Consider the following 25,534-nt stretch of genomic DNA (forward strand, 5'->3'; position numbering starts at 1 on the left):
CTTATTATTGAATTATTTTTAAATGTTGCACGATGTTCCACCAGGTATATCGGAATTGTTTCACTCACTGCAACATTTGATCCATACATAGTGAAACATTATAAGTACACTAGGTGAAACATTTTTCGATGGAACAAAAAATAAACCGAATTCCCTTAATAGGAGGGTTTCCAAAATATTTGGGTTTTTTTGTTGTAATGGAGTATTTCAGTTCACTGCAACATTAGATCTATACATAGTGAAACATTGTGAATACACTAGGTGAAACATTTTTAGTGTAACAAAAAATAAACCAAATTTACTTAATAGAAGGTTTTTAAAATATGTGGGTGATTTGTTGCAATGGAGTTGTGTGTGTGGATAAGTGGTAGGTGAGGATAGGGGATATGTGGTGGAGCCCAGGTGCGCACGTGATGGGGGGAGACAATTTTTCCCCCTCCCCCCGCGCGCCGAAGTTGAGCATTCTCGCTATACTTCGTATATGTATTCAAAAAAAATTAAAGAAGAAGCCTTAACTATTCATTTCATTTGGGCCTTGTTTCACCATTTTTTCCTATATTGGGCCCAAATTTCCCACTCCCGTCCCCTTGCCTCTCAGCCCACACTCATTTTGGGCCTTAACTCAGCCCAATTCCCATTTTTCGCTCCCCGACGGCCCAACAGCCGGCACATCCCCATTCCCCAAACCCTAGACTGTGCAGTGAGGGCGTTGGAGCGGCGGCGGACTGGCGGAGGGCGGCCGATTCGCGGCGACCGGCGTGTGCGGCGGCGGGCGGCGGCAAGCCGGCGACTGGGCGGGGGCGCGGGCGCAGCTTGGCGGCTGCAGCAGCCAGCAGGGAGGTGGCGCGTCCCGGCGTCCGCGTCAGCGGCGTCGCGGCGAGCCGCGGGACAGGCCGGCAGGCAGCGGCTGAGCGGCGGCCAGCGGCGCGTCGGCGGCTCGGGGCCTCGGGCGGCACCGCACGGCCGGCTGCCGGCGTTGGCGTGTGCGGCGGCTGCCGGCTGCGGGGTGCGCGGTCGCATCGGCGGCAGGAGGAGGCGAGCAGCCTGCAGCCGAGCCCCTCCTGGGCTCCTGGCCTCCTTCACCGTCGACGACCGCGAGGAGCTCCGGTAGTCCGGTTCGTCCTCCTTCCCCTATTCCCCAGCTTCCTATTGACTGTTGTTTGGTGAAATGGATTGGGAACTAGTACAATTCAGTGATTTAGTATAGTTGCTTGCTTGCTTAGTTTGTAGAATTGTAGTTGCCTAGTTGAGTATTTGAGTAATTGAGTAGTGGTCTACTGGTCTAGATGGGGCAAAAATATTTGAATGATTGTCTAGTTACATTCATTGAAAGGGAATTCTTTTTGCAAGCCAAGGACAAGGACATCATCGCTTATTTTCAAAATATCAAGCGTCGAAAAGTTAATCTCTAAATTGTAAGATTTCTTCCCAATTTATCAATTCCTATCATTTTTGTATTCCATATGTTTGAGATGTTGGCATTTTGATATGTTTACCAATTTTATGTTATATACACTATATATTATAATTATTAGTGTGTTATACTATACAAGCTAATTTTTAGGCTTTTAGGTGTATGAACAAATTTTTTTTCCTCTTCCCATTTCGAATACACAAGTTAAAAAAGCTGGGCCCGCCACTGCTCCCTGCCCCTGCCCCTGCCGACCTATGCTCATGTGAGGTCAAGTGCTAATTGGTGAATTACAACTATGACATCAAATGGATCTATATTTCTATCCACTATGATTCCTGAACAAGTGAATTAGTGAATGTGCCGCCCCTTCCGGCTATGTGAGGTGAAGTGCTAACTGCTAATGGGTGAATTAGAACTATGAAATCAAATGAATCTATATTTCTATCAACTTTGATTTTTGAACAAGTGAATCAGTGAATGTTCTGCTGACTTGCTATGAACTGTGAGGATGGTAGTGCCAATTGGTGAATTAGAACTATGAACTGTGATTTGTGACTTCTTCTCCAAAGTTTGTGACATCATGGCTAACAATACGTAAGCGTATACTGAAGCAATGACATTGTAGTTTTCTATTTATTTGTAAGATCTTATGTATTTGAACTATCTATATTGTAGTACTGATGTTTTCTTCCATCCTTGGAGAGGTATATACCTCATAATTTGAGAGGTAAAAATTAAACCTGTTTAACTGGTTAGAAAACTAAGTTTATGATTAGCACCGACGAGACTATTCTAGTTGTTGTGGGGTATATAAAGGTATATATACCTCATAGTGTTAGTCCGGAGGTATATACCTCTTCTTAATTAGCACAAATATCTATACCTATAAAAAATGTAGGAAAATGTCACAAATTTCTATAAAGATAAGTTTCCAATCCTATTCCAACATGTAAGATTAATTTTGGTAACTCCTTTTATGGATAGGTATATCTCAAATACGAGGAGGTATATACCTCTCCAAGGATGGGAGAAAACCTCTGTAATATTTGCATATTTTAACTTGCTTATTAAGTTAGCCGACTATTGTTGTTATAACACTATTGTTATATTGTTATATTTCTAATTTTGTATCGCCCTATCACTAACTTTGAACTTTTTTATAAAATTTTGGTATGTTGTATTAACCTGCAATTTTGAAGTAGGACTTCCCAAGGAAAAATTCCTAGCTACACCACTGTCTGCCATGGCACTTGCCGGCTTCTTCGACCTCAGCATCCTCCCCGACGACTCCAAATCTACCACCACCAACACTAGCATAATCGCCCGTGCCCTTGACCTCGGCTACTCCGCCGTCGCGCTCGATCACCCTCACCGTGGCCTCCTCGCTGACTCCCATGCACCCATTGCCTCCTCTCTCCTGCTGCCGCCCTCTGCCTCCCTCCACCACCGCCGACATCCCTTCCTACAGTACACGCGCATCACCCTCTCCCTCGACTCCGCCGCCGCCTGCGCCTCTGCCCTAGCCCCCTCCGCCGCCCGCCTCCTTCGCACCTATGACATCGTCGCTGCGCGGCCGCTCACGCAAGCCGCCTTCGACCACCTCTGTCATGCCACATTTGACCACCTTGATATCGTCTCCATCGACTTCTCCCACAAGCTGCCCTTTCGCCTCAAGCTCCCCATGCTCAAGCTTGCGCTGCAGAGGGGCCTGCACTTGGAGATCGCCTATTCTCCCCTCATCGCCGATGCTGCTTCAAGGAGACAGGCCGTAGCCGAAGCCAAGGTTGGCCATCTCTTGCTCTTCCTTATTATCTTCGCATATCTCTCTATATCGTAACACTAATACTTAGTTCCTTAGTAACCAAAGCCTTTTCATCTTTTTTCAGCTCTTGGTGGAGTGGACTAAAGGAAAGAATCTCATCATCTCAAGTGCTGCTCACACTGCTTCTGAAATTAGAGGACCCTATGATGCCATAAATTTATCTTCTTATTTGCTTGGCCTTTCTACCCAACGAGCCAAAGCTGCTCTATCCGTCAACTGCAGGTCACTTGCACATCTCTTATATGATATCTGGAGCTTATTTTAGAAAGCTAGGCAGTTTAGTCTGAATCATGATGCTGTGCCATGTATTCTAAGCCATTTGTTCATTCTCAGGTCACTGATTTCCAAGGCTCTGAGGAAAAAGCACTTCTACAAGAAAACCATTAGAATCGACAGGCTGTTACCAAATAAGCAGTTGAATTCAGCAAACTTCAAGCTTGCTGACTGGATTGGTTGGGATCCTATGCCTCATGAAGTAGATCTGCTATCTTTGGACGTTAATCCAGAACCTTCTTCCGACAAATATGAATTGCTATCTTACAAAGGAGAACCGCAATCTCTTGATATAAATCCAGAACCTTCTGCCAATAAAGATGAACTACTGTATTTACCCATAAATGCTCTCACCGAAGCATCAAGTCATGTACCTTATGATGGTGATGAGTCCCTCTTTGTCGAGCAGCAAGAGCAGTTAAGCCATGGCAACGAAATCATATTCCCAGTTGAAACTCAAGAAGGGCCTGTGCAAGTTAGCAGAGGTGAAAGTCTTATGACTTGTGTATTGTCTACCTTGCCAGCATCTTGTGAGCAGCATAGTGTTGCTACCAATTTGGATAATCCTGGAAACAATGAAACTGTTATGGCTCATGATGTGCAGACTGCTGCTGTCTCTTCCTTTGATCTGAAAGGCATTGAGAAACATGTTGAATCTCTGCATGATGCTATGGAACTAGATGGTACAGAGTCAAGTAAAATGAACCTCATTGCAGATTTTACCGCTCCCTTATCTTCTGATGATAGCTTGGTGTGTTATGCTATTCCATGTAGTATGGAACTTTCTGACACGAGTGTCGTGAATAAGTGCCCTCACCAGTCTACTGGCTTCCCAGATTATGCTAAAGCTTGTACAGAATGTGACTCTGGGTTGACCTCCTGTGAGAGGGTTGATAGGATATCACAGGATCATGACATTCTTTCTGGTTCCAGTATTTACTCTAAGAATAAGGACCTCTACTCTTACAGTGACATCTCAGTTTTTTCTGAGACTCACAAAGATTTTGCAGAACCGCTAGAGTTGCCTCCATGTGGGAAAGATGATGAGGCGCCACCAGATCTTGCAGCTCAATTGCACTGTAATTCATGCAAGGATGTTATGATGCCACCGCAAGTTATAAGCGATGAAGTAGAGCCAGTTGACAGAGGAGCAACTATTTTAGTGGAACATACTCCCTGTGGTCCAGAGACTGCCTTGACTGCTTTTCTTTATGATAAAGGATCCATTGATACAACCAGTAAAACTGATGAGTTGGCAAAGCAAAACTCAAACTCTCTGGAGGGAGATGTTGCTAAAATACATGAACAACTACTAAACTATTCTTATGCTAGTGGTGAGGTGGAGATATCCCTAACTAGATCAGGTAAGATATGAAGTAGGCATTGTTAAACAGTTTGAATTTGTAACCTTTTGTGTTTACTGGTGACTATTCTTGAGATTTTTCTAATTATGAAGGCTATTTTGTTCTCTGTCATGTCCTTTCATGCTTGCAGCTAGTATCAAGTCAACAGTGAAATGATTCACTAGGTTTTGAGGAAGATCAATTTAAGGGATCTATTGTTTCATTGTGTTTGAACTTAGCTTAACATGTATTAGTTTATATTAGAAGTATTGAGCATTGATTTTAGTATGAAGACAATCAAAGAAAATTGAGATTTATGCATATCTTTTAAGCATATCTGAAGTTTTGTTGGTTTTGCAGAAAAGCGAACCAAAAAATTAAGGTCGCAACATCCGATTTATGTTCCTTTCTTGGGCTTCCTCAAGTCTGTGTCCTTTAAGAAGAAAGCATCCAAGGTAAGAAGCCTGTTCGTTTTTTTTATACCAGATTATAGATTATGTTGAGTCATGAGGGATATTGCTAACATATGTGCACGCTGAATCCTGTATCAGGTATGGTTTTTTGAGGATACCGCTAAACACGAATTCCTTGTCTGTTATCAGTGTGATATGAATAATGAAAAACAAGAGTTGGTACTTGACTTCTTTTTATATTGTATTGATAGAGATATTGTTGCTTGAACTGTGTGACAGGATACTCTTTATTTAGATAATTACAAACTCATGTAGTTATAAGTTTAATGTGCCATGATGTCACGTGGGAGCTGTTCTACAACCATAGCCAGTCTGCTTAGGTAGGCCTCTCGAAAGTCAGGTTTGGCTAAGACTAGGTAACCTTAGCTCTAGCTCTCTGCAGGCTTGAGCCAATCTAGAGTTGAACAAGCCTAAGTTGAGGTTTGAGCTTACATAAGCCCGAGGTGGACTAGATGAGACTTGATAACTATAAAGTTTTAGGTACTCCAGCACACATAGGCTTGAGTTCAGCTCTGTAAGGATAGTTCAACTTTAAACACACATGCATGAGCATATCACAAGGCTATAAAACAGTACTACCTCCGTCCAAAAATAAGGGATTTTTCCCATATAATTACTTGGGTAAAATCCCTTATATTTTGGGACAGAGGTAGTATATATTAGTGTTATGGTATAAACATGTGATTGAAGACTTATTGAGCGAACTGCATGCTTAGCTCAATGAGTGCTTGAGCCTGTTTTGGGCTCAAGCTCAGCTCCACTGAGTCTGAGTCAAGCTCGCAATGCTTGTGAAGTCTGAACGCTCATTTGACAGCCCTGCCCAAGAGGAATGCATCCTTTATTTAACCAAAAGTTTAACCGGACCATATCAGATTAGTAGCATTAAAGTTCCAGTTAAGTCATCCTTTATTTAGTGTTCAAAGGGTGGTGTTTGCTTAATCTTAAGTACAAGGTTAATCAGACAATTATGTCTCCCTGTTCCTTATACTGTCCCTCCCATGATTTCCTAGCCACAGCCGACAAGACCGATGCAACCTGGTCCTTGCTCATCATGTCAAGAGACCACAACTATGTGCTGTGTTCTTTGTTCCAGGGACTGACAAATCATATTTTATCACGTATTGATTATGGACGTGGTACTGCCCTATTGTTACCTACAAAATTGGATTCTAGTACGCGAAATCTTAGAAAAAAAAGCTCTGATGATGCTGAAAATATGGCATCTGGATCATAATATGAATCTCGTGATCTCACTACTTTTTCCCTCCCTTCTGCTAATTTTTATGGATGCAGTTTTCAAGACAGTGTAGACCTGGTGTGGCTTGTTTAGAATAAAGATAATTTTTATTTAAGGCCGAAGCGGGTGAACGTGTAGCTGGTAGAGCACCCAGTAGAAGTGCCACCCGCCTAGGGATTGCATCCTGGGAGCCACATTTGTGCTCACCTCCCTGTGCTACAGTTGCAGAGGGTCCCAGGCTAGCAAGAGCATGTGCTGGTGAGGTTCCTGCCTGGCTAGGTTTTGATGGGACCCCTTCTTAAAAGCTAAGTCAAGGGGGTCGTCCTTCCCCCTTGATCAAGGTTTTTTTTTTTGATTTAATGCCGAAAGAAATAGAAGCATGAATTCAGTATGCAGTTTCAATCTTTCAGATTTGATATGGAAAAGGTTTTAGAGACCATGAAAGCAATAGAAGGCCTCACCCCCACAGATGCACCCAAATGAAGATGTGGAGACTGAACAAATAATTATATCATTCATGCCACTAGACTGAGGTCTTACCAGCCTTCATCAATGTCGGGTCTCATTTGCCTAAGATCATGACATTTGAATTGACTCATTGGGTGTTCCTAACTTCACACTACATACGAATAGTGTTGTACCTTAAGATACCTGTAGGAGTAAATTAGTGAAATTGCTGACTTTTTGTCTCTTAATGCCAATTCTTGGTACAATTGCATTTCTGTCTAGTCTGTTACTCAATTCTGTAAATTCTTTATACATATCAACATAACAATTATTGCTTTCCACTCATGCTATAGTGGTGCGACTATTCTTAGAGTTGACCTACAAGAAGAAAAAGTAATATCTACAAAAACTGCACACTATCATAATAGTCCCACTTGTTTTCACTATCTTTACCCCCACCTTTCCTCTTTCCCTCTCGCCTTTTGAATTTCATAATTCCCATCTACTGATTCTTGTAATTTCTTTTTCTGTGCACCTAATTATCAATGCTTAATTCATCTGATAGTGATGGTGCTCTTAATTGAAACCAATGCAGGTTACATCCAAAAGGAAATCATAGCAACTGTAAGAACTTACAATTTAAGAATTTTGCTGCACATGAAAGGAAAATGAATCTATATGCAAGGTTACTCCGTGGTGCCCTTTGACTTTATCCTGTCGGGTTGGCTAGGCCTACTTGAGGTTGGTCGAGCTCAGTTGTCAGGATAAGTCAACAACTCAACACGCGATTCTTAAGTGGGCTACTGTAGGGATTAATCAGAAGCTGTGCCATAGCAGAAGGCAGACCTGTGGTGGATTTAGGACACTTCCAGTTACCTCACCAACAAATTGCCAATTGAAAACTGCATCCTGGATCTAGAGCAGCAAACTTCTGTCCAATAGATGGTTGAAAAACAACACAGATTCCTGTGGATCTCTATCTTGTAGGCTGCAATGTTCAAAGGGGACATGATTGTTCCTCACCAAAATCTTGGGAGATGTCACTTTTGAAAAAGCTTACCATAGGATTGCTGCGGACTTTGGAGGGAGAATCTTATCGAGGACCGTCTTTTATACTTGTATCTAATCATGATCAGCATTCAGTGAGCTTCCTGCGCATCTTTATTTTCATTTATCCAATTTTGCATATCCTTGCCTTTATGACTGTATCCGAGCATCCTATCGTTAATGATCAGGGATGACAAAACCTTGGAATCAGCCAAATTGGCATATCCAACCCCAGAATAGTGAGTTTGGATTCTTGCAGCAAAGTGGTAGGGCCTGATGTTAATTTGTGGTGAATAGCAATTTGAGCAATAGTGCCAGTGTTGAACAATGGCATATCCCCTGGTGTACAGCAGGGAATATGCATGGTTGAAGGATGTGAGTGGAAGAGGTAGGAGATATACCCAACTTGTCCATGTCTCCTTGAATGGTCTGTACTGGCTGCCTTGGCCGTAGTGTTGGTGTTGAGATTGCCGGGTAGCTTGTTGATTGTGGCACTTTTTATACTAATCGATTGATGAGATAGATTCTCTTTACGAGAAAACTTGTATTGATTAGTTGCTGTTGGGCTGATGTATGTGTTGTGCGCAACAGCGAGCTTCCATTCTGTCTGTCATGTAGGAGTATGCTAGTGGCAGTGGTGGCTATCAGTCGTTTTGATGCTTGTACTAGTACCTTACTAGCCTGCATACCTTTGACATGCCAGCTTCCTTCTCAACATTGCAAGGAAATACAGGGATATGCTATATACATGCACGATCATCAAATCATACCCTATCACAAAGTGGAGCAGCTCATGTCAAATCAGGGCTTAACCAAAATTAAGAGTTGACTCCTTTGAAGAGATCAGATCAAATTGAAGAGAAGCTATAGTGGCAGTGGAAGTGGAGGCCAAGGCGGCCATATATAAATGGCCTGATCAATGTATCTACCTTCACGTACGTACCTGGACTAACTACCACAATGTATCATCATCAGGGCTGGAGCTCATCATCATCTTCGTCGTCGTCGCTCCGCCGGGTGTTGAGCACCGGAGGAGGCCTGGTGGAGGAGGAGCGGCGGGAGCGCATTGACAAGTACCGGAGCAAGCGCAATCAACGCAATTTCGACAAGAAGATCACCGTAACTCTTTCATTTTAATCATCAATTAACACAGATCCTTCTCTCTCATTACTTAGCTAATTAATGTGCATGGTTGCTTTAATTAATTGCAGTACGCTTGCCGGAAGACGCTCGCGGACAGCCGGCCGAGGGTGAAGGGCCGCTTCGCCCGTAACTCCTCCGACGACGCTGCTGCTGCTGCTGCAGCTCAAGTCGAGGTGTCGCCGGCGACGAATAATAATGTGCCGGAGTGGTGGCCGGCAGTGCAGGAGGCGCTGGCCAGGCAGGAGCAGGAGGCGGCTGGCCTCCATCTCTGCGACACCGCCGACGATGACCTGCTAGCCGCCTACCTCGGCGTCTCCTCCATCGATCTCTACTCACCCCGCGGCCACTGATCGATCCATTCAATCATCACTGCTACTCTGCTACCTACTCCTACCTCTTAAAACGGTTCAATTTACTCTGCTATCTACTCCATAGATATTTTACCCCTGACTCGCAAAACGGTTCAATTTACACCCTCAGTCAATATAGAGGTGGTTTAAGCCTATCTGGTATTGAAAATTAATGAACCCATATAAATTGATATTAATGACCCTCCACATGTCAGTATATTTTCACTTAAAAAACGATTTTCGCAAACACCATGTTTTATTTAACAAGTGGGTCATTAAAATTTCACTTGTAAAGATAATGAGAAGCTCCTGTGGTCTAACGCACAATATGCAAAAAAAAATATATCTAAGAAGGATCGCGTGTGAAAATTAGTTTATGCAGGTGCTTCTCTTAGGTGACAACCCGTGAAAATCGAATTTTCATAGACGGTCACCTAACAGGGCTGCCTGCAAAAACAGTCGACATCACTAAAAGGAGGTCCAACACTGACATCACCTCCATGTAAGTCACCAAGTAGCGTGCTACTTCCTCTTCCTCATCTCTCTTCCGCTCTCTCAACATATAAGCTCAGATCCAATTGATCCCTCAACCCTTCTCCCTCCGTGGCTCTCTCTCCCTCGTATCTCTTCCGCTCTCTCCTCAACAGCGTGCCTAGAGCTCATCATGGAGGCGGTGGCTGATAGCGTCATTCAAGGAGGAGATGGCTCGCGGTGTGGTGGTCGTCACCACCACTACCGAGCCCCGTCGCAGCCTCCACCGCTCCCCGCGTATCGGATCTGAGAGAGGGAGAGGGGGTGGTGGCGGTGGGGAAAGGGGAGGAGGGAGGAGTGGGGAGAGGGAGCTGGGACTAGGCGGCGGTGGATCCGCCATCGAATGGAGTCACCACTGCCAGCTCCGCCTTCGAACGCTGCCATGGAGAAGTCGTCGCAGCTCCTCCCCTATCAAGTCGTTACCCTTCTCATCGGGCTCAGCCGAGCCGCTATCCTCCCCACCGCTGACCCCCATCACCGCCACTACAACCCCCGCCGCCACCGGTGGGGCGGGAGGGAGGAGAAGAGGGAAGCGGTGGTGGCTGGAGAGGAGGAGGCGGTGGGTGGGTCTGGAGAGGAGGTAGCTAGGTGGCAGTAGGTGGTGGTTTTAAATGTCTTCAATTTTTTTAGTGGGGTGATGTTTTTCGCTGGTACCTCTTCAGCAGTTGTCAATGAAAATTGATTTTCGCTGGCTGTCACTTAAGAGGTCTGTTTGTAAAAAAATTGCTATTCACACAAAAGCAAACTCACACAGTGAGTTTAGAACCAAAGTAACAAAACATTAAGCAAACACAAACCAACAGACACCAACACAAAATAGAGATCCCATAACTGCTAAATTCTATCTGCGAACCTCCACCCAAAGTTAGGGAAGAGCTGCATAATCGTTGACTCAATTTTACGACATGCATCATTAATTAGCTTGATATCTTATTTACACCTTTGTATTTGAGCCCAACACCAGAGCCAATACGTTATCCTGAAAAGTACTTGCAAATAAGATTTTGATGGTGATTTATCAAGAATAATATCATTCCTACTAAACCAAAGAGCTATAGATTTTGATGGTGATTTATCAAGAATAATATCATTCCTACTAAACCAAAGAGCCTAACATATAGCGGATGCTCCAACAAGAATAAGTTTCATAATTTTTTTATCAACACCCAACACCCACTAGCCAATTCCCAAACATATATATGAGATGCTACATTTCATGCATGCTCTTTCATCCCTGGAGCTCTTGTTGATCTTATGGCATGATCGAGTCGTTACAAACTCAAATTAATACAACAAATATGCAGTGAAGTTTGGGGTAATTACTTGCAGTGACGTGTGTACAACTAGCTGTACAGTAACTGCACAAGAATGGAACATGTGGTACGTTTTAGCAAGCACAACTGTTAATTAGCTGCTTACACCTGTAATGCCAAATGGAGCCAGCTAGTCTCTCTCTCTCATCATATATACTTATAGGAGTATATGCATGGTGGGCTGGCAACAGACTATCGAATTCGAGCTCGGCAACGTGTACGTGGCTAAAAAACAAACAAGATTTAAACTTATTACCTCGGTGACAATTGAACTAGCCAGCTACATGCATGATTATTCACGAGAAACGTACTAAGCAGCTGGTTTTAGCATTTTCCATTTTATATATGTCTATAAAAGCTTGCCAAAAGCCAACAGTAGACACACAAGTAATGAATTGAAGCAAAGAGATCGATCGATCAATCGAGAGAGAACAGCAGCATGCACCATTCGAGCCGGTCTTCGTCTTGGCATGGCATCATCAGCTCGCCGCCATTCCATTTCCTGCAGCTGCAGGGGAGGTACAGCGCGGAGGAGCGGCGGGAGCGCATCGAAAGGTACCGGAGCAAGCGCAGCCACCGCAACTTCGGCAAGAGGATAACCGTAAGTATTTCATTACTACTGGTTGAGCAGTTCCACTTGTTAGCCTGAAGATAATCTTGTGCATTTGCAATAATTTGTTTGCTTTCAGTTAGTAAGTTTGAATTCTTAGGCATAGGATGCTGCATGCATTGTAACGGCTGTCCCAGGAAGTTTCAGTCTTGGGCAGCTGAGCTTTTCCCGTTTTTCTGTTAGTAGCGATGGAACTGGATCTGGAGCGTGGGATGGCGCGTTCAGTCATTTGGATCCGGTGAAATCGGTGTTTGTTATGCATGTAACAACCTCACAAGATGAGGGAATAAAATTGAAGAGAAATCAGAAAAGCTGCAGGTGGTTACGCAGCACCAAAAAAAAAAAAAAACTCTGTTCTTCGTTTCAGTTCTTCAGTTACTGTTCACGTCTGAAAAATATTCAGAGATTGTAGGTTAGCCACTGATCGAGAGCTAAGCGAGGGGTTTTTGCTGACAATTGGTATTAGAGCGAGGTTCCGGTTCCGCTTTTGATGTCGTCGGATGGGCGCTACACTCCGCCACCGAGGCGTGGTGGAAGTGGCGGAAGCAGCGGCGAGCAGGGGAGCGGCAGCGCAAACGGCGCGACGATGCCGCTGGTGCCGCTGTCCAGAGATGGCAGCGCGACTGCGAGGCTGCCGATGCTGACGAGGACGAACTACCCCGACTGGGCACTGCTGATGCGAGTGAGTCTTCAGGCACAAGGGCTGTGGACGGCCATTGACCCCGGCTACGCGGAGAACCGCGAGGATCACGCGGCTCTCTCTGCCATACTCCAGGCCGTTCCGCGCGAGATGTTGCGCGGGCTGGCGAAGCACGACACGGCGAAGGCGGCGTGGGATGCCATCAAGACCATGCGGGTCGGTGTCGACCGCGTGCGTGAGGCCAAGGAGCAAGGGTTTTGCCGACAATTTGAATCGATGCGGTTTAAGGAGGGAGAGAGGCCGGAGGAGTTTGCGATGCGGCTCACTGCCGTCGTCGCGGACATCCGTGACATGGGCGGAGTCATGGAGGACGAACATGTTAACAAGAAGTTGCTGCGTGTTGTCCCTAAGAAGTACAAGCCGGTGGCAATCTCACTCGAGCAACTCCTCGATATCAAGACCATGGCCTTGGAGGAGCTCGTCGGGCGGTTGTCCATGATCGATTCGTACAGCGACGACGAGGAGGTGAGCGGCGGCGGCAAGCTGTACCTCACCGAAGAGCAGTGGGAGGCACGCGTGAAGCAGCGGGAGCAGGAGGGCTCTGGCAGTGGTGGCAAGGGCCGCGGCGGGACTGGTGGGCAAAACCGAAAGACGAAAGCTGCCGGACCGTCCAAGGGCAAGGAGGCGGCCATTGGCGGAAGCGGTAGCCGGGATATTTCAAAGGTGAAATGTTTCAATTGTGATGAATTTGGTCACTATTCACGGCAATGTCGCAAGCCGCGGCGCCAACGTCGTGCAGAGGCAAACTTGGTGCAGGGAGAAGAAGAGCCAACTCTGCTCATGGCGCATGTCATGGGGGTGTCGCTCGCCGGGGAAGCGACACTAGACCGAACACCTAGCGTGCAAGAGGTACACCTCACTGAGAAGAAGGTCAATCTTGACCATGATGATGTCGGTGAGGAAGACAAGGCCGGTGACTGGTTCCTGGACACGGGAGCCACAAACCACATGACCGGGGCGCGCACGGCGTTCGCCAAACTCGACACCGGCGTCGTCGGCACGGTGAGGTTTGGAAATGGCTCAGTAATTGAAATCCGGGGACGCGGGACAGTGGTGTTCAGGTGTAAGAATGGAGATCATCGTTCGCTGGAGGGGGTGTACTACATCCCTAAACCGCGCAAGAACATTGTGAGTGTCGGCCGGCTCGACGAGCGCGGCTACGACTCACACATAAGGCACGACGTCTTCACGCTGCACGACCCGGATGGTTTGCTCCTGGCCAAGGTAAATCGGGATTCCAGCTATCTATACGTACTTAAGCTGAACATGGCTAGTCCGATTTGTATGGCAACAAGTGGTGGCGAGGCGGCGTGGCGCTGGCACGCACGTCTCGGACACCTGAACTTCCAGGCACTTAGGAGGATGGCGCACGGTGACATGGTTCGTGGGCTCCCACGGATTGATCATGCGGACGAGCTATGCGACGGGTGCCTTGCAGGCAAGCAGCGTCACGCGCCATTCCCGGCGGAGTCGAAGTTCAGAGCGCAAACGGTGCTCGAACTAGTGCATGGCGACCTCTGTGGTCCGATCTTGCCGGCGACGCCGGGCGGTCGGAAATATTTTCTCCTGCTGGTTGATGACATGAGTCGTCACATGTGGATTCGGCTCCTCACTTCCAAGCACGAGGCAGCGACAGCGATCAAACAGTTTCAGGCCGGTGTGGAGACGGAGACCGGTCATAAGCTGATGGCGCTGCGTACTGATCGCGAGGGTGAATTCACCTCCGTGGAGTTCATGGAGTATTGCGCCGATCATGGTGTGAAGCGCCAGCTCACGGCGCCTTACTCGCCATAGCAGAACGGTGTCGTGGAGCGCCGGAATCAAACTGTGGTGGCCACGGCGCGTTCCATAATGAAGGCTGCCGGAATGCCAGCTCACTTCTGGGGAGAGGCAGTGGTGGCGGCGGTGTACGTACTCAATCGATCATTGACTAAAAGTCTTGATGGGGTGACGCCGTATGAAGCGTGGCATGGTCGCCGACCTACTGTCGAACACCTGCGTGTGTTTGGGTGTGTGGGCTATGTTAAGACGGCCAAGCCAAACTTGAGGAAGCTCGACGACCGTGGCACAAGGATGGTCTTCATTGGTTATGAGCAGGGGTCGAAGGCCTACAGGATGTACGATCCGGTGGCGCAGCGCGTGTGCGTGTCGCGAGACGTCGTGTTTGACGAGACGACGTTCTGGAGCTGGAGCGGCTGCGAGGAGCATGAAGGGGATGCAGACGCTTATGTGGAGTTCTCGGTTGAAAACTACACAACGCCGGTTGATGTGAACCACAGTTCAGATGCGGCGACATCTCAAGCTACCGAGGATCCATCGTCGATCTCGCCCAATTCGGTGGCGACGGTGACATCTGAAAATGCACTGGATACCCAAGAAACAGCAGTAAGTCTGCCTACTGGAATTGAATTCTGCTCTCCTCCAAGCAATGCAAGCGAGGGCACTGATGAGGCGCCCAGACGATACAAGACGGTGGCAAACACGCTCGCCACTACGACGCCCATCCTCGATTTTGACTACAGTGATGAACTGATGATGGCTGTTGAGGAACCAGCGAGCTTTCTGGAGGCTGAGAAGAAGGGTTGCTGGAGAAAAGCGATGATCGAAGAGATGAAATCCATTGAAGGAAATCATACGTGGTCACTGAGTGATCTGCCACCAAGCCACAAAGCCATTGGTCTGAAATGGGTGTTTAAAGTCAAGCGTGATGCTAAGGGCGAAATTCTGAAGTATAAAGCAAGATTGGTGGCAAAAGGATATGTACAACAACAAGGAGTAGATTTTGTTGAAGTGTTTGCTCCGGTGGCTAGAATGGAGACAGTGAGACTGCTTATTGCAATGGCTGCTCAGGAGGGGTGGCAGGTTCACCACATGGATGTCAAATCAGCGTTTCTGAATGGTGATTTGGAAGAGGATGTTTATGTGCAGCAGCCACTTGGGTTTGTTGTTGAGGGTGAGGAAGGAAAGGTGCTGAAACCGAAGAAAGCTCTCTATGGTCTAAGGCAGGCACCCCGAGCTTGGTATGCCAAGTTAGATTCTAGTCTTGCAGGTCTGAATTTTGTCAAGAGTGCAACTGAGAATGCAGTATACACTAGAGGGCATGGTGATTCAAGACTGGTAGTGGGTGTATATGTGGATGATCTTATCATTTCTGGGCCAAGCTTGAGTGAAATAATCAGGTTCAAGGAGCAGATGAAGACATTATTCAGCATGAGTGATCTCGGGTTGCTATCCTACTATCTTGGCATGGAAGTGAAACAAGGTGATGATGGGATCATGATGACTCAAGCTGGTTATGCAAGGAGAATCCTTGAGAAGGCTGGAATGGAAGGTTGTAATCCTTGTCAAGTTCCTATGGAACCTAGACTCAAGCTTAGCAAGGGAGAACCTGGGGAGTGTGTAGATGCAACAGAATTCAGAAGCTTGATTGGGAGTCTTCGCTACTTGGTAAATACCAGACCAGATTTGTGCTATTCAGTTGGATACGTCAGCCGTTTTATGGAGAATCCCACTTCTAAACACTGGGCTGCGATGAAGCATGTACTGCAGTATGTGGCTGGTACACAGAATTTTGGAATTCAGTTTAGCAGGAAGAAACAAGAAATTCCTCAGCTTATTGGCTATAGTGATAGTGATATGGCTGGGGATATCAATGATAGGAAGAGTACATCGGGTGTGCTGTTCAAATTGGGTGAAAGTTTACTCAGCTGGCAGTCACAGAAGCAAAAAATTGTAGCCCTGTCTTCATGTGAAGCAGAGTATGTGGCAGCCACAACTGGAGCCTGTCAGGGTGTGTGGCTAGCACGGCTAATTGGCGAGCTGCGAGCTTGTGATCCTCAGTGTGTAATTCTGAAGGTTGACAATAAATCTGCTATCAATCTTTGTAAAAATCCTGTGCTTCTTGATCGTAGCAAGCACATTGACACAAGGTTTCACTTCATTCGGGAATGTGTAGATCAGAAACGGATTGAAGTGGATTACATCAGAACTGAGGAGCAGATTGCAGATGTGCTGACAAAACCTCTCGGCAAGAATCGTTTTCTAGAACTGAGAAGGAAGTTGGGAATGGTTGAAGTATGAATGCATCAAGATTAGGGGGTGATTTGTTAGCCTGAAGATAATCTTGTGCATTTGCAATAATTTGTTTGCTTTCAGTTAGTAAGTTTGAATTCTTAGGCATAGGATGCTGCATGCATTGTAACGGCTGTCCCAGGAAGTTTCAGTCTTGGGCAGCTGAGCTTTTCCCCTTTTTCTGTTAGTAGCGATGGAACTGGATCTGGAGCGTGGGATGGCGCGTTCAGTCGTTTGGATCCGGTGAAATCAATGTTTGTTATGCATGTAACAACCTCACAAGATGAGGGAATAAAATTGAAGAGAAATCAGAAAAGCTGCAGGTGGTTACGCAGCACCAAAAAAAAAAAAACTCTGTTCTTCGTTTCAGTTCTTCAGTTACTGTTCACGTCTGAAAAATATTCAGAGATTGTAGGTTAGCCACTGATCGAGAGCTAAGCGAGGGGTTTTTGCTGACACCACTACCTAGTGTATATTATTTGATAGAAAAACCTCCTAATATATATCTCAGATAATTGTGGACCTTTAGATTGCTTTAAGATTCGTGCCAACACCTTAAACCCTAACCCTTCTTCCTTCCTCCTCACTCCCACTGCCGCCGCCATTGCCATTCCTCCTCCAATCCTCCCCCATCTCCTCCACTCAACTCGATGGCGCCGGTTGAACCTCCCCTCCTCCCCGCCTCTTCTTTTTCTCAAGCTGCTGGTGGTAAGGTGTCCCCATCTCGTCATCTTTCCCGTTTTCGGTGGCTTCCCGCTATATGAAACACCACCACCGTCCCCGTCTTCTAATGACTTGCTCCACTTTGTCCTCACTAGCAACATTATTGGCCCACCGCCCGCCACCGATTCTAGGGCTTCAGCGGTGCCATCGCCGCCTTGTCAACGAGTTGCCACTTGGTACCTCCCACAGTCATCCCTCTAAGACCGGATCAGATTTTTATCCCTCTTTGCCCTCCCTCCACCCCTAACCTCATCTAGAAACCTAAACCCTAACTCGTTGGGTTAGTGTTAGTCGTTGAAGTTCGTTGCTTGACCAGGCCCCGCCTATGCCTAAGAGGAGGAGGCCTGGCACGAAATGTGAAGCATATCAGAAGGTTAGAAATGTGCAAGATTTTGGTCCCAATTTTTATTATAACATGATTTAGGAATTCCGTAATTAGTACTGCATTAAGTATTCTTAATTGTAACATTGCAAAGCTGATCATGTGTACGTGCATTAATATTTGGTATTCATTGATCAGTACGCTTGCCGGAAGAGGCTTGCGGACGAGAGGGCGAGGGTGAAGGGCCGCTTCGTCTCCAGCTCCGGCGGCAACGATAATAATGCACCTGCACATGAGCTGCCGCCGTCGCTTGTCAATCTCAGCGATGGTGCTGCTGCTGCTGCAATCATCCCAACAAGAAGTGTGCCGGAGTGGTGGCCAGAAATGCAGGCGTCATTGGCCAGGGATGAGATGTGTGGCGGCGCGGGCATGAATCTCCACCTGTGCGACGCCAACGAGATGGAGCAGGTTGCTGCCTACGTTGGCGTCTCCTCCATGGACCTCTGCGCCTACCTGCACTGCTCATGGCCGCCCGTTTAGCTAATTAGCTAGCTAAATCGCATCGATTGATTTTGGTTCGTTGTTATAAATTCCTCAATGATCTAGATCGGCACCCGACTTGCAAAATTGATCTGTAGATCAAGCAGCAAAGGAACATTTTGAAGAAACAAGCAAAGCATTCATTCGTTCCCTTATTTTTGTCTTGTTATACTATTTTGTTAGTCCAACGTGTTGAATAGTGTCGGGTGAGAAGAATATATAAATATTAGACACGTTATATTAAACCTCAGGGTAGAGGAGGTATATAAGGAAACGAGTCTATTCAAATCAATTCTATCATAAGATATATTTTACTACCATATACTCTAACATCCCCCACAATACAAGCGTGAGCAACACAGACGCTTATATTAGAGAAAAATCCTAGGAGAGTGCTCAACACAGATGATAGCCTTTTGTGTTGTAATCGATGTAGCTAAAGTGAAGGGTAAAACGTAGCCATGGTCGATGAAGCCATGCATAGAGTAGCTGCGGTCGATGTAGCTGAAGTCGGTGGTGCTGATGACGAGGTAGCCGAGCCACAGGACGCACAAGGGGCATCGTAGAGTGGTCGTGCGTGCGCAGGATGGCTCCAAGGACCAAGGTGTAAAATGATGTGCTGAAGACAAAGATGGTGACACTGGAGAACAAGGTATCACACCAGGTTTGCCAAGCCTAGGGACAACTCGGGAAGATGCACACAATGGTGCTGCCAATACCGTGCGCGCGAGGTTGTCGACCAACTTGAGTATTGCACTAGTGTCGAAGGGGACTAGCAAAGAAAGCCTCAGAGACGGTCGCAGTGCATAGAGCGGCATAGAGGAAGTAGTGTCGGTGCATCTTGCTGTTGTTAGAGTCGAACGAACATGTTTGAAGAAGAGACAACGCTGGTAACGTTCGTAATAAATAACAAGAAGGTCCCGAACTAGTATAAATCCTTATCATTTGTCTGCTAGGTACAATCTAGCGTACACCATAGGATCAGCCGATTAGGTCATGGCCCTACAATTTGCACGCATTCAGCTTGGCTAGCGCACTCAACCAGGTAACTTCCCAATGGGGCCTCCAAATATGTGAGTGGACGTGAGTAAGCCAAAACTCACATGTACACTCCACCTTATCCTCTTCCACAACAAAACCCTCCTCCTATCCTCTACACGTGATGTACCCCATGTACCCCATTGCATGCGCCACTGTTGGTTGACGCCCGTTTCCCGCTGTGTTGACCCTGCCCATCGCCTTTTCCCGACCACAGCTAGCAGTGCCACTGCCATCTCACCATCACTCAGTTCCCAGTAAGACACTTTCACAACCATCTCTCTAAACACAGCCTCCCCCCTTCCCTGTTCCTCTGGCTGCCCCTCCAACCCCCACTGGTCCACCCTGGTAGGGAACCCTAATCCATCTAGGCTTGGGCAATAATGGTTGTGCCGCATTGGTGCTCATGCGCGTCCTAGCTGTAACGCCCCAATTTTCATTCAGAATTAAAAATCATTAAATAATACATTTTGTAGAAATTAAATAAAAGTTAAAGCAATTTAATCAAGTGAAATTATAGAGGAAATTAAAAATTCCTTTAAAAATCTTATCCGGGAATATTTTGTAATATTCTCTGTGCCCTAATAAACTCTCTGAAATTTCCCGTGAATTTTCAGAGCTCAAGAAGTAATTATAATAATACAAACACCATTTAATCAATTAAATTAAATTGTAAAACAAATTAAAACTTCCCCTTCCTCCTTTTTGGGCCGCTTTTGGCCCAATCCCCCTTCACCTCCCGCAGCCGCGCACCCCCTCTCTCTCCCTCAGGCCGGCCTATCCCTCTCCCTCGGCCCGGCCCTTTTGCCTCCCCGCGCAAAGCCTATTTTGCCTCCCTCCTCCTCCTTCCTCCCCTCGCTGACAAGTGGGACCGGCGGTCCCACCCGTCAGCTCTTCCCCTACCTCTGGCCTCCCAAGCCAAAACCGCCATGGCCGCCTTCTCCCCATGTCGTCGCCTCCCCCGCGCCCACTACGCTCCCCTCCCCCGCGTCGCCCGTGACCGCCACCCACCTCCTCCACTCCGCCCGCGCGCCGCGCCCGCAAATCGGCACGGATTTGAATTTCGAATCCGCCGCCCTCTCTCTCTCTTCCCCCGCGTTGCTAGCCGGTTGCCGCCCCTCTCGGCCACGATCTCTCCTCCCCGAGCCTATCAAAAATACTCCCCGGGGCAGCCTCTCCCCTTCTCCCCATTTGCCCGAGCTCCCCACACCACCTCCCGTGCTCCCCACGCTACCCTCCATCTCTGCCACCCTCCGCTGAGCTTCGACCGCACGCCACCGCCGCTCTAGCCGCCGCCACCACTAGCTCCGCCGCGCCTCGCCGCATGCCGGCCTTTGCTCCATTTCCCCAATCCGCCACCGAATCACCACCTCCACTGCGAACCCGAGGCCGCCGCCGCATTCGCCGCCTCCCGCTCGCCATGGCTGCCTGATCCCCCTTTGGGGCAATCTGGGCCATCCACGTGGCCCCTCGGTGCCGCCCCGTGTCAGCTCCCACGTGACGCCACGTCGGTGCCACCTCCGCCTACCTGTCCGCCATGGCCACCACGTGGTGCACCCGCAGATGGTGTGCGCGTGAACTCGGTCCACCGTGCGCCCTCCCCCTCACCGACAGGTGGGGCTGCGTGTCGGCGCCACCTAATCCCCTCGGCTGACGCCATAAATAGCTTTAATTGCGCAATAAATTCGGTTTAACTTCTAGAAATCCATTTAAATGGCTCAAAACTTCTAAAATTGAGTTGTTCAACTTGCAAAATTCATCTAAAATTGAGCTCTGCATGTTTGTTTACTTTTCATGTATTGTTAACTTGATTTTTATTAGAGTTTTTCCTCGTTTTGCATGCCAGCACGTAGATTCCGCCGTTTCGGAAGTCCGTGGTCGCGAGGAAAGAGTTTAGAAGATTATATTGAAGAAGCAAGGCAAGTCACACATTCCCCTTGAGAATGTTGATTCTAGTTTATAAATGTTTTATCGTTTTCAAATAAAATTGCATGTCTTGCTAATTACGTGGGATCATGGTTTTACCTATATGTTCATTTGTGCCATATTACTTTATGTCTGTCCTTTGTCAAACTTGGGTAATAATTCGACTAGCTTGTGTTACTTAAGTTGACCTAGCTAGAACTATAGGATTAGCCATGCTTAACTACCACTAGCTCACATAATGGGATAATCACATCATTAGACATCTCGTATCTTGATGAGCTGCGTGCTCAAGACATCCGATCATGTTTCATTGGTCGTAATTATCCAAATAAAACACGACTTAATGGTGGGTTGTGGGTGCATGGTTTTGCTAGTCGCGCCCATGGCAATTAAGGTCCGGTTCACGGGATGAACTGGAATACTTACTGCGCGTACCACAAGCGGGAATGGGTAACTACTTGATCTGTAGCTTTCCTCTAGCTGACGTACCCAGGCTAGAGTGGGCATGATGGAGTATGGATGGGCCCTGCGACGGCCTTTGCTGCTTCCGGATTCACCGTGGCACGGGGGGGGGGGGGGGGGGGGGGCTGCCTGTTAGGGCAGGGGCGAAACCTGAGGTGTGGCATCTATTGGTCCGAGGAAGTTATATAAAGGGTATTGTCATAATCACTCGACATGGTGACGTGTCTGGCCGAGCATGGTGACACGCTGGTGGATTGTGTCTTGTGGGTACAGTTGTGCACCTCTGGCCAGAGTAAAACTATTTGAATAGCCGTGCTGGTTATGGGTGATCGACCAGATTCACCGTGATTAGTCCCATCCTTAATAATTGGTTAATGAACTAGTGTAATTCAGGTGGTTTGGTTGGGTCTGTTCAACGTGGTGTAGCGTTGATCAGTGGAGATTTAATATTACCTTAATTAAACAACTGTTTTACCGTTTTCAACTATAAATGCTTTACAACTGTCTTTATGCAAATAGCCACAAACCTCCCTTTGTGCCCCATTGCATGAGTGCATCATTGGTGTGGCTTGCTAAGTATGGTGGTTGCACTCAGCCATGCTATTGTTCCCTCTTTTCAGAAGTGTAGAGCTTCTGAGCTGAAGACGAAGTTAGAGGATCAAGGCTCAGACCCCAGTTGAGTTTTGTCTGTGGAGTGGAGCTGAAGCCTCGCTAGGATCGCCTTTTTCTGCTGCTGTTACTTTCATTTCGATGTGAGGACTAAGTGCCTCTTATGTAAGTATTTTACGCTTTATTTACGTTTGGATATGTATATTTACTTATTGTTTTGTGTACCCTGGCTGATTCCTGGATAGAAATTTAATATACAAAATAGTCTGAAAATTAGCAAATCAGAAGTTTATCATAATCCATTTATAGGTAATGAGCGTGCACTTGGTATGCCTGTCTCTTGGGTAGCCAAATAAAATTTCTACTTCCCAAGTCTCTAAATATAGTTTATTTTGGATTGCGGACTATATTAAGAAAGTATGTGAAATAGAATTAGAGATGGTACGTGAATTACTTAAAATGAGGAAGTACATGGAGAAATTTAACTGGGATGGCTGTGATTTGTTGAAAGGAGGGAATAGATAGAGAAGTTATGTTATGTTTTGGGATCGATAAACTTTTGAAGTTAAAAGTTACTATTATTCGAGTAACTTCAGACTTTCATAATGTAATCAACATAATGATGGCATTATTATCAAGGAGTACTACACTAGCTCTAGTGGCCGAGTAGACTCCTTTGATCCCATGCGCCTGACTCTCTCTCTCTCGAACTGTCACTCATCTGACTGGGTAACAGTTTGTCTCCCTAGCAAGAGTCGCGCTGCTGATCGATTTCAAGCGAATTCTGGTTGTGTGTAGTTATTTGGGTGTAAAGTTTTTAAAGTATACGGACACACATTTGAAGTATTAAATATAAATTAATAACAAATTCCGCTTGTAAACTGCGAGACGAATTTATTAAGCCTAATTAATCTATTATTAGTAAATGTTTACTATAGCATCACATTGTCAAATCATGGCAAAATTTGGGTCAAAAATTTGTCTCGCAATTTACATACAAACTATGCGATTGGTTTTTTCTATATTTAGTGCTCCATGCATGTGTCCAAATATTTGATGTGACTTTTTTACCAAATTTTTTGAAATCTAAACAGTTGGGCAAACATGCACAATCAATTAATGTACCTGCAGACATGGAAAACCCTTAACTTGTTCACCTGTAAAGCGAGCGAGCTAATTCATGGAATGTGTACTGCGTACTCCAGCTATATACTAGTAGCATGCATGTTGCTAGACTGTGTCAGTGTATACTAGCTAGAGATCCAGATCATCCAGCCCATGCATGAACAGGTTAAGATCTTGAGTAATTTATAAGTCCAGATGTACGTCTAATATTTAGGCTTTATTTAGATTCAAACTTTTTTCTTCAAACTTTTAATTTTTCCACGTCCATCAAATGTTTGAACATATGCATAAAGCATTAAATATGGACAAAAAAAAATTAATTGCACAGTTTGCATATAAATCGCGAGACAAATTTTTTAAGCCTAATTACACCATGATTTGACAATGTGGTGCTACAGTAAATATTTGCTAATGATGGATTAATTAGACTTAATAGATTCGTCTCGCAGTTTACAGGTGGAATCTGTAATTTGTTTTGTTATTAGTCTACATTTAATATTTCAAATGTGTGTCCGCATACTTAAAAAAATTTTGGCACACGAAATAAACACAGCCTTAGTTAAGAAAGGCCTAATTTTATCATATATATATATATATAATATTAAACGATGTTCATTGTATATGTATTACTACTCCATCCGTCCCAAAATATAAACACTTTCGGACTTTGACACAGTCTTTGAGATGCTACTTTGACAAACGATATCTCTAAAAGTAATATGTTTTAAATAAAAAAAATTGCATATTGTGATAATTTATTTAATGATAAATCTAGTAACATCAATTTTACATAATTGCAATTTTAAATAAAAAGATTTGCATATTGTGATAATTTATTTTTTATATTTTTTCTATTAATAGTCAAAGTTACAAATATTTGAGTTGACACTATGCTAAAAATGCTTGTATTTTGGACGGAAGGAGTATATCATACATATGAATTGATAGTTGTGAAGTTTATTAATTACCTCACCCCTCCATTTAGAAAGCTAGTACGTACTCCAGCCACGTATACCTCCTCTCATCAATCCTCACAACTAATTGATAGTCCTTGAGACTCTGTTATGTAACTAGCTTGGCTAAATCTCAGTCAACTCGAGCATGCTAAATATTCTTGATACGAGGGCCTAGATGATGTATTCAGCATTTCTATACAACATGGAGAGACGTCAGTGGGAGAGATCGCGAGGAAGGGCTACCATCGAAGACAATGTTGACTTCCTCAACAAGCCCTTAGGAGAAGTCTTTCTTGGCAACATTGAGACCAGAGCTCCATCAAAGAAGAACATTTTGAAAGGAACACCAAAGAAGAACATTGGAATATGTTTTTGAGTTGGGTGACGGTGGGAAGAAGGTATTAGGTAGTGGGGGGTTTAGAGGGACTAGACTAATCTTTACCTATTATAAAAATTAAAGATGGATTCTCTACTAAACTGATTTTTCGTACGTCATCACTTATCCGTGTCGGTCTTGTTCTCGCAATTAGCGCCACAAATTGATATCGTTCTGCACCCTACGCGCTCGCGTGATACGTCCGATACCCGTGTCCTGTACTCTCCCTGTCCCAACATAAATCAACCTAGCTCGTACTAGGATATGACACATTCTACTACAACGAATCAGGACATACTCTATGTTCAGATTTGTTGTACTAGAATGTGTCACATCCTAGTACGGGGTTGGTTTATTTTGGGATGGAGAGAGTACTCAGTACGCAAGCGGAGGACTCTCACAGGCTAGACCCAAGGGCCCCCCGATTTGTAGGCTCCCCATGTTATCTGTGTGTTGCGAGGTTAATTTTCCTAGATTCAATGAATTGTAAATGATGTTGCATGCTTATATATATAAGTTTTGATATGTACTTGTTGCTAGTGGATGATGTGGTATGTTTGCAACTTTGCATGTTTTGAGCTTAGATCTAGTGGGTTAGGTATAGATCTCACAACTCATAGCAAGCCGGCACTTGACCTTAATTTCACATTTGCTAGCTAAGTACTAATTGAAGAAGTGTCATG

At 45.7% G+C, this 25,534-nt stretch overlaps 2 protein-coding genes across 17 annotated transcripts; both read left to right on the plus strand.

Annotated features, from left to right (window-relative positions):
• Positions 1 to 668: 668 nt before the first annotated feature.
• On the plus strand, positions 669 to 9,702 carry LOC9271052 (uncharacterized). 16 transcript variants are annotated; one of them, XM_026021854.2, is made up of 8 exons: positions 965 to 1,115; positions 1,351 to 1,415; positions 2,614 to 3,197; positions 3,301 to 3,458; positions 3,570 to 4,873; positions 5,213 to 5,307; positions 9,032 to 9,175; positions 9,268 to 9,702. In XM_026021854.2, the coding sequence occupies exons 3-8, from the start codon at positions 2,658 to 2,660 to the stop codon at positions 9,547 to 9,549; spliced, it is 2,523 nt and encodes an 840-aa protein (XP_025877639.1). In that variant the 5' UTR covers positions 965 to 1,115; positions 1,351 to 1,415; positions 2,614 to 2,657; the 3' UTR covers positions 9,550 to 9,702. The 16 variants fall into 16 exon arrangements, 12 of the variants coding, with proteins under 12 accessions (XP_066162373.1, XP_066162380.1, XP_066162377.1 ...); XM_026021853.2 differs by having other exon boundaries at positions 2,617 to 3,197; XM_066306279.1 differs by having other exon boundaries at positions 972 to 1,115; positions 1,356 to 1,415.
• Positions 9,703 to 11,234: 1,532 nt separating this feature from the next.
• On the plus strand, positions 11,235 to 18,547 carry LOC136354818 (uncharacterized). The gene is made up of 2 exons (XM_066306562.1): positions 11,235 to 11,994; positions 18,018 to 18,547. Exons 1-2 carry the CDS (start codon positions 11,833 to 11,835, stop codon positions 18,357 to 18,359), a joined length of 504 nt encoding a protein of 167 aa, XP_066162659.1. The 5' UTR covers positions 11,235 to 11,832; the 3' UTR covers positions 18,360 to 18,547.
• Positions 18,548 to 25,534: the final 6,987 nt, after the last annotated feature.

Source organism: Oryza sativa, chromosome 12 (assembly GCF_034140825.1).
Source record: "Oryza sativa Japonica Group chromosome 12, ASM3414082v1".
Taxonomy (NCBI): domain Eukaryota; kingdom Viridiplantae; phylum Streptophyta; class Magnoliopsida; order Poales; family Poaceae; genus Oryza; species Oryza sativa.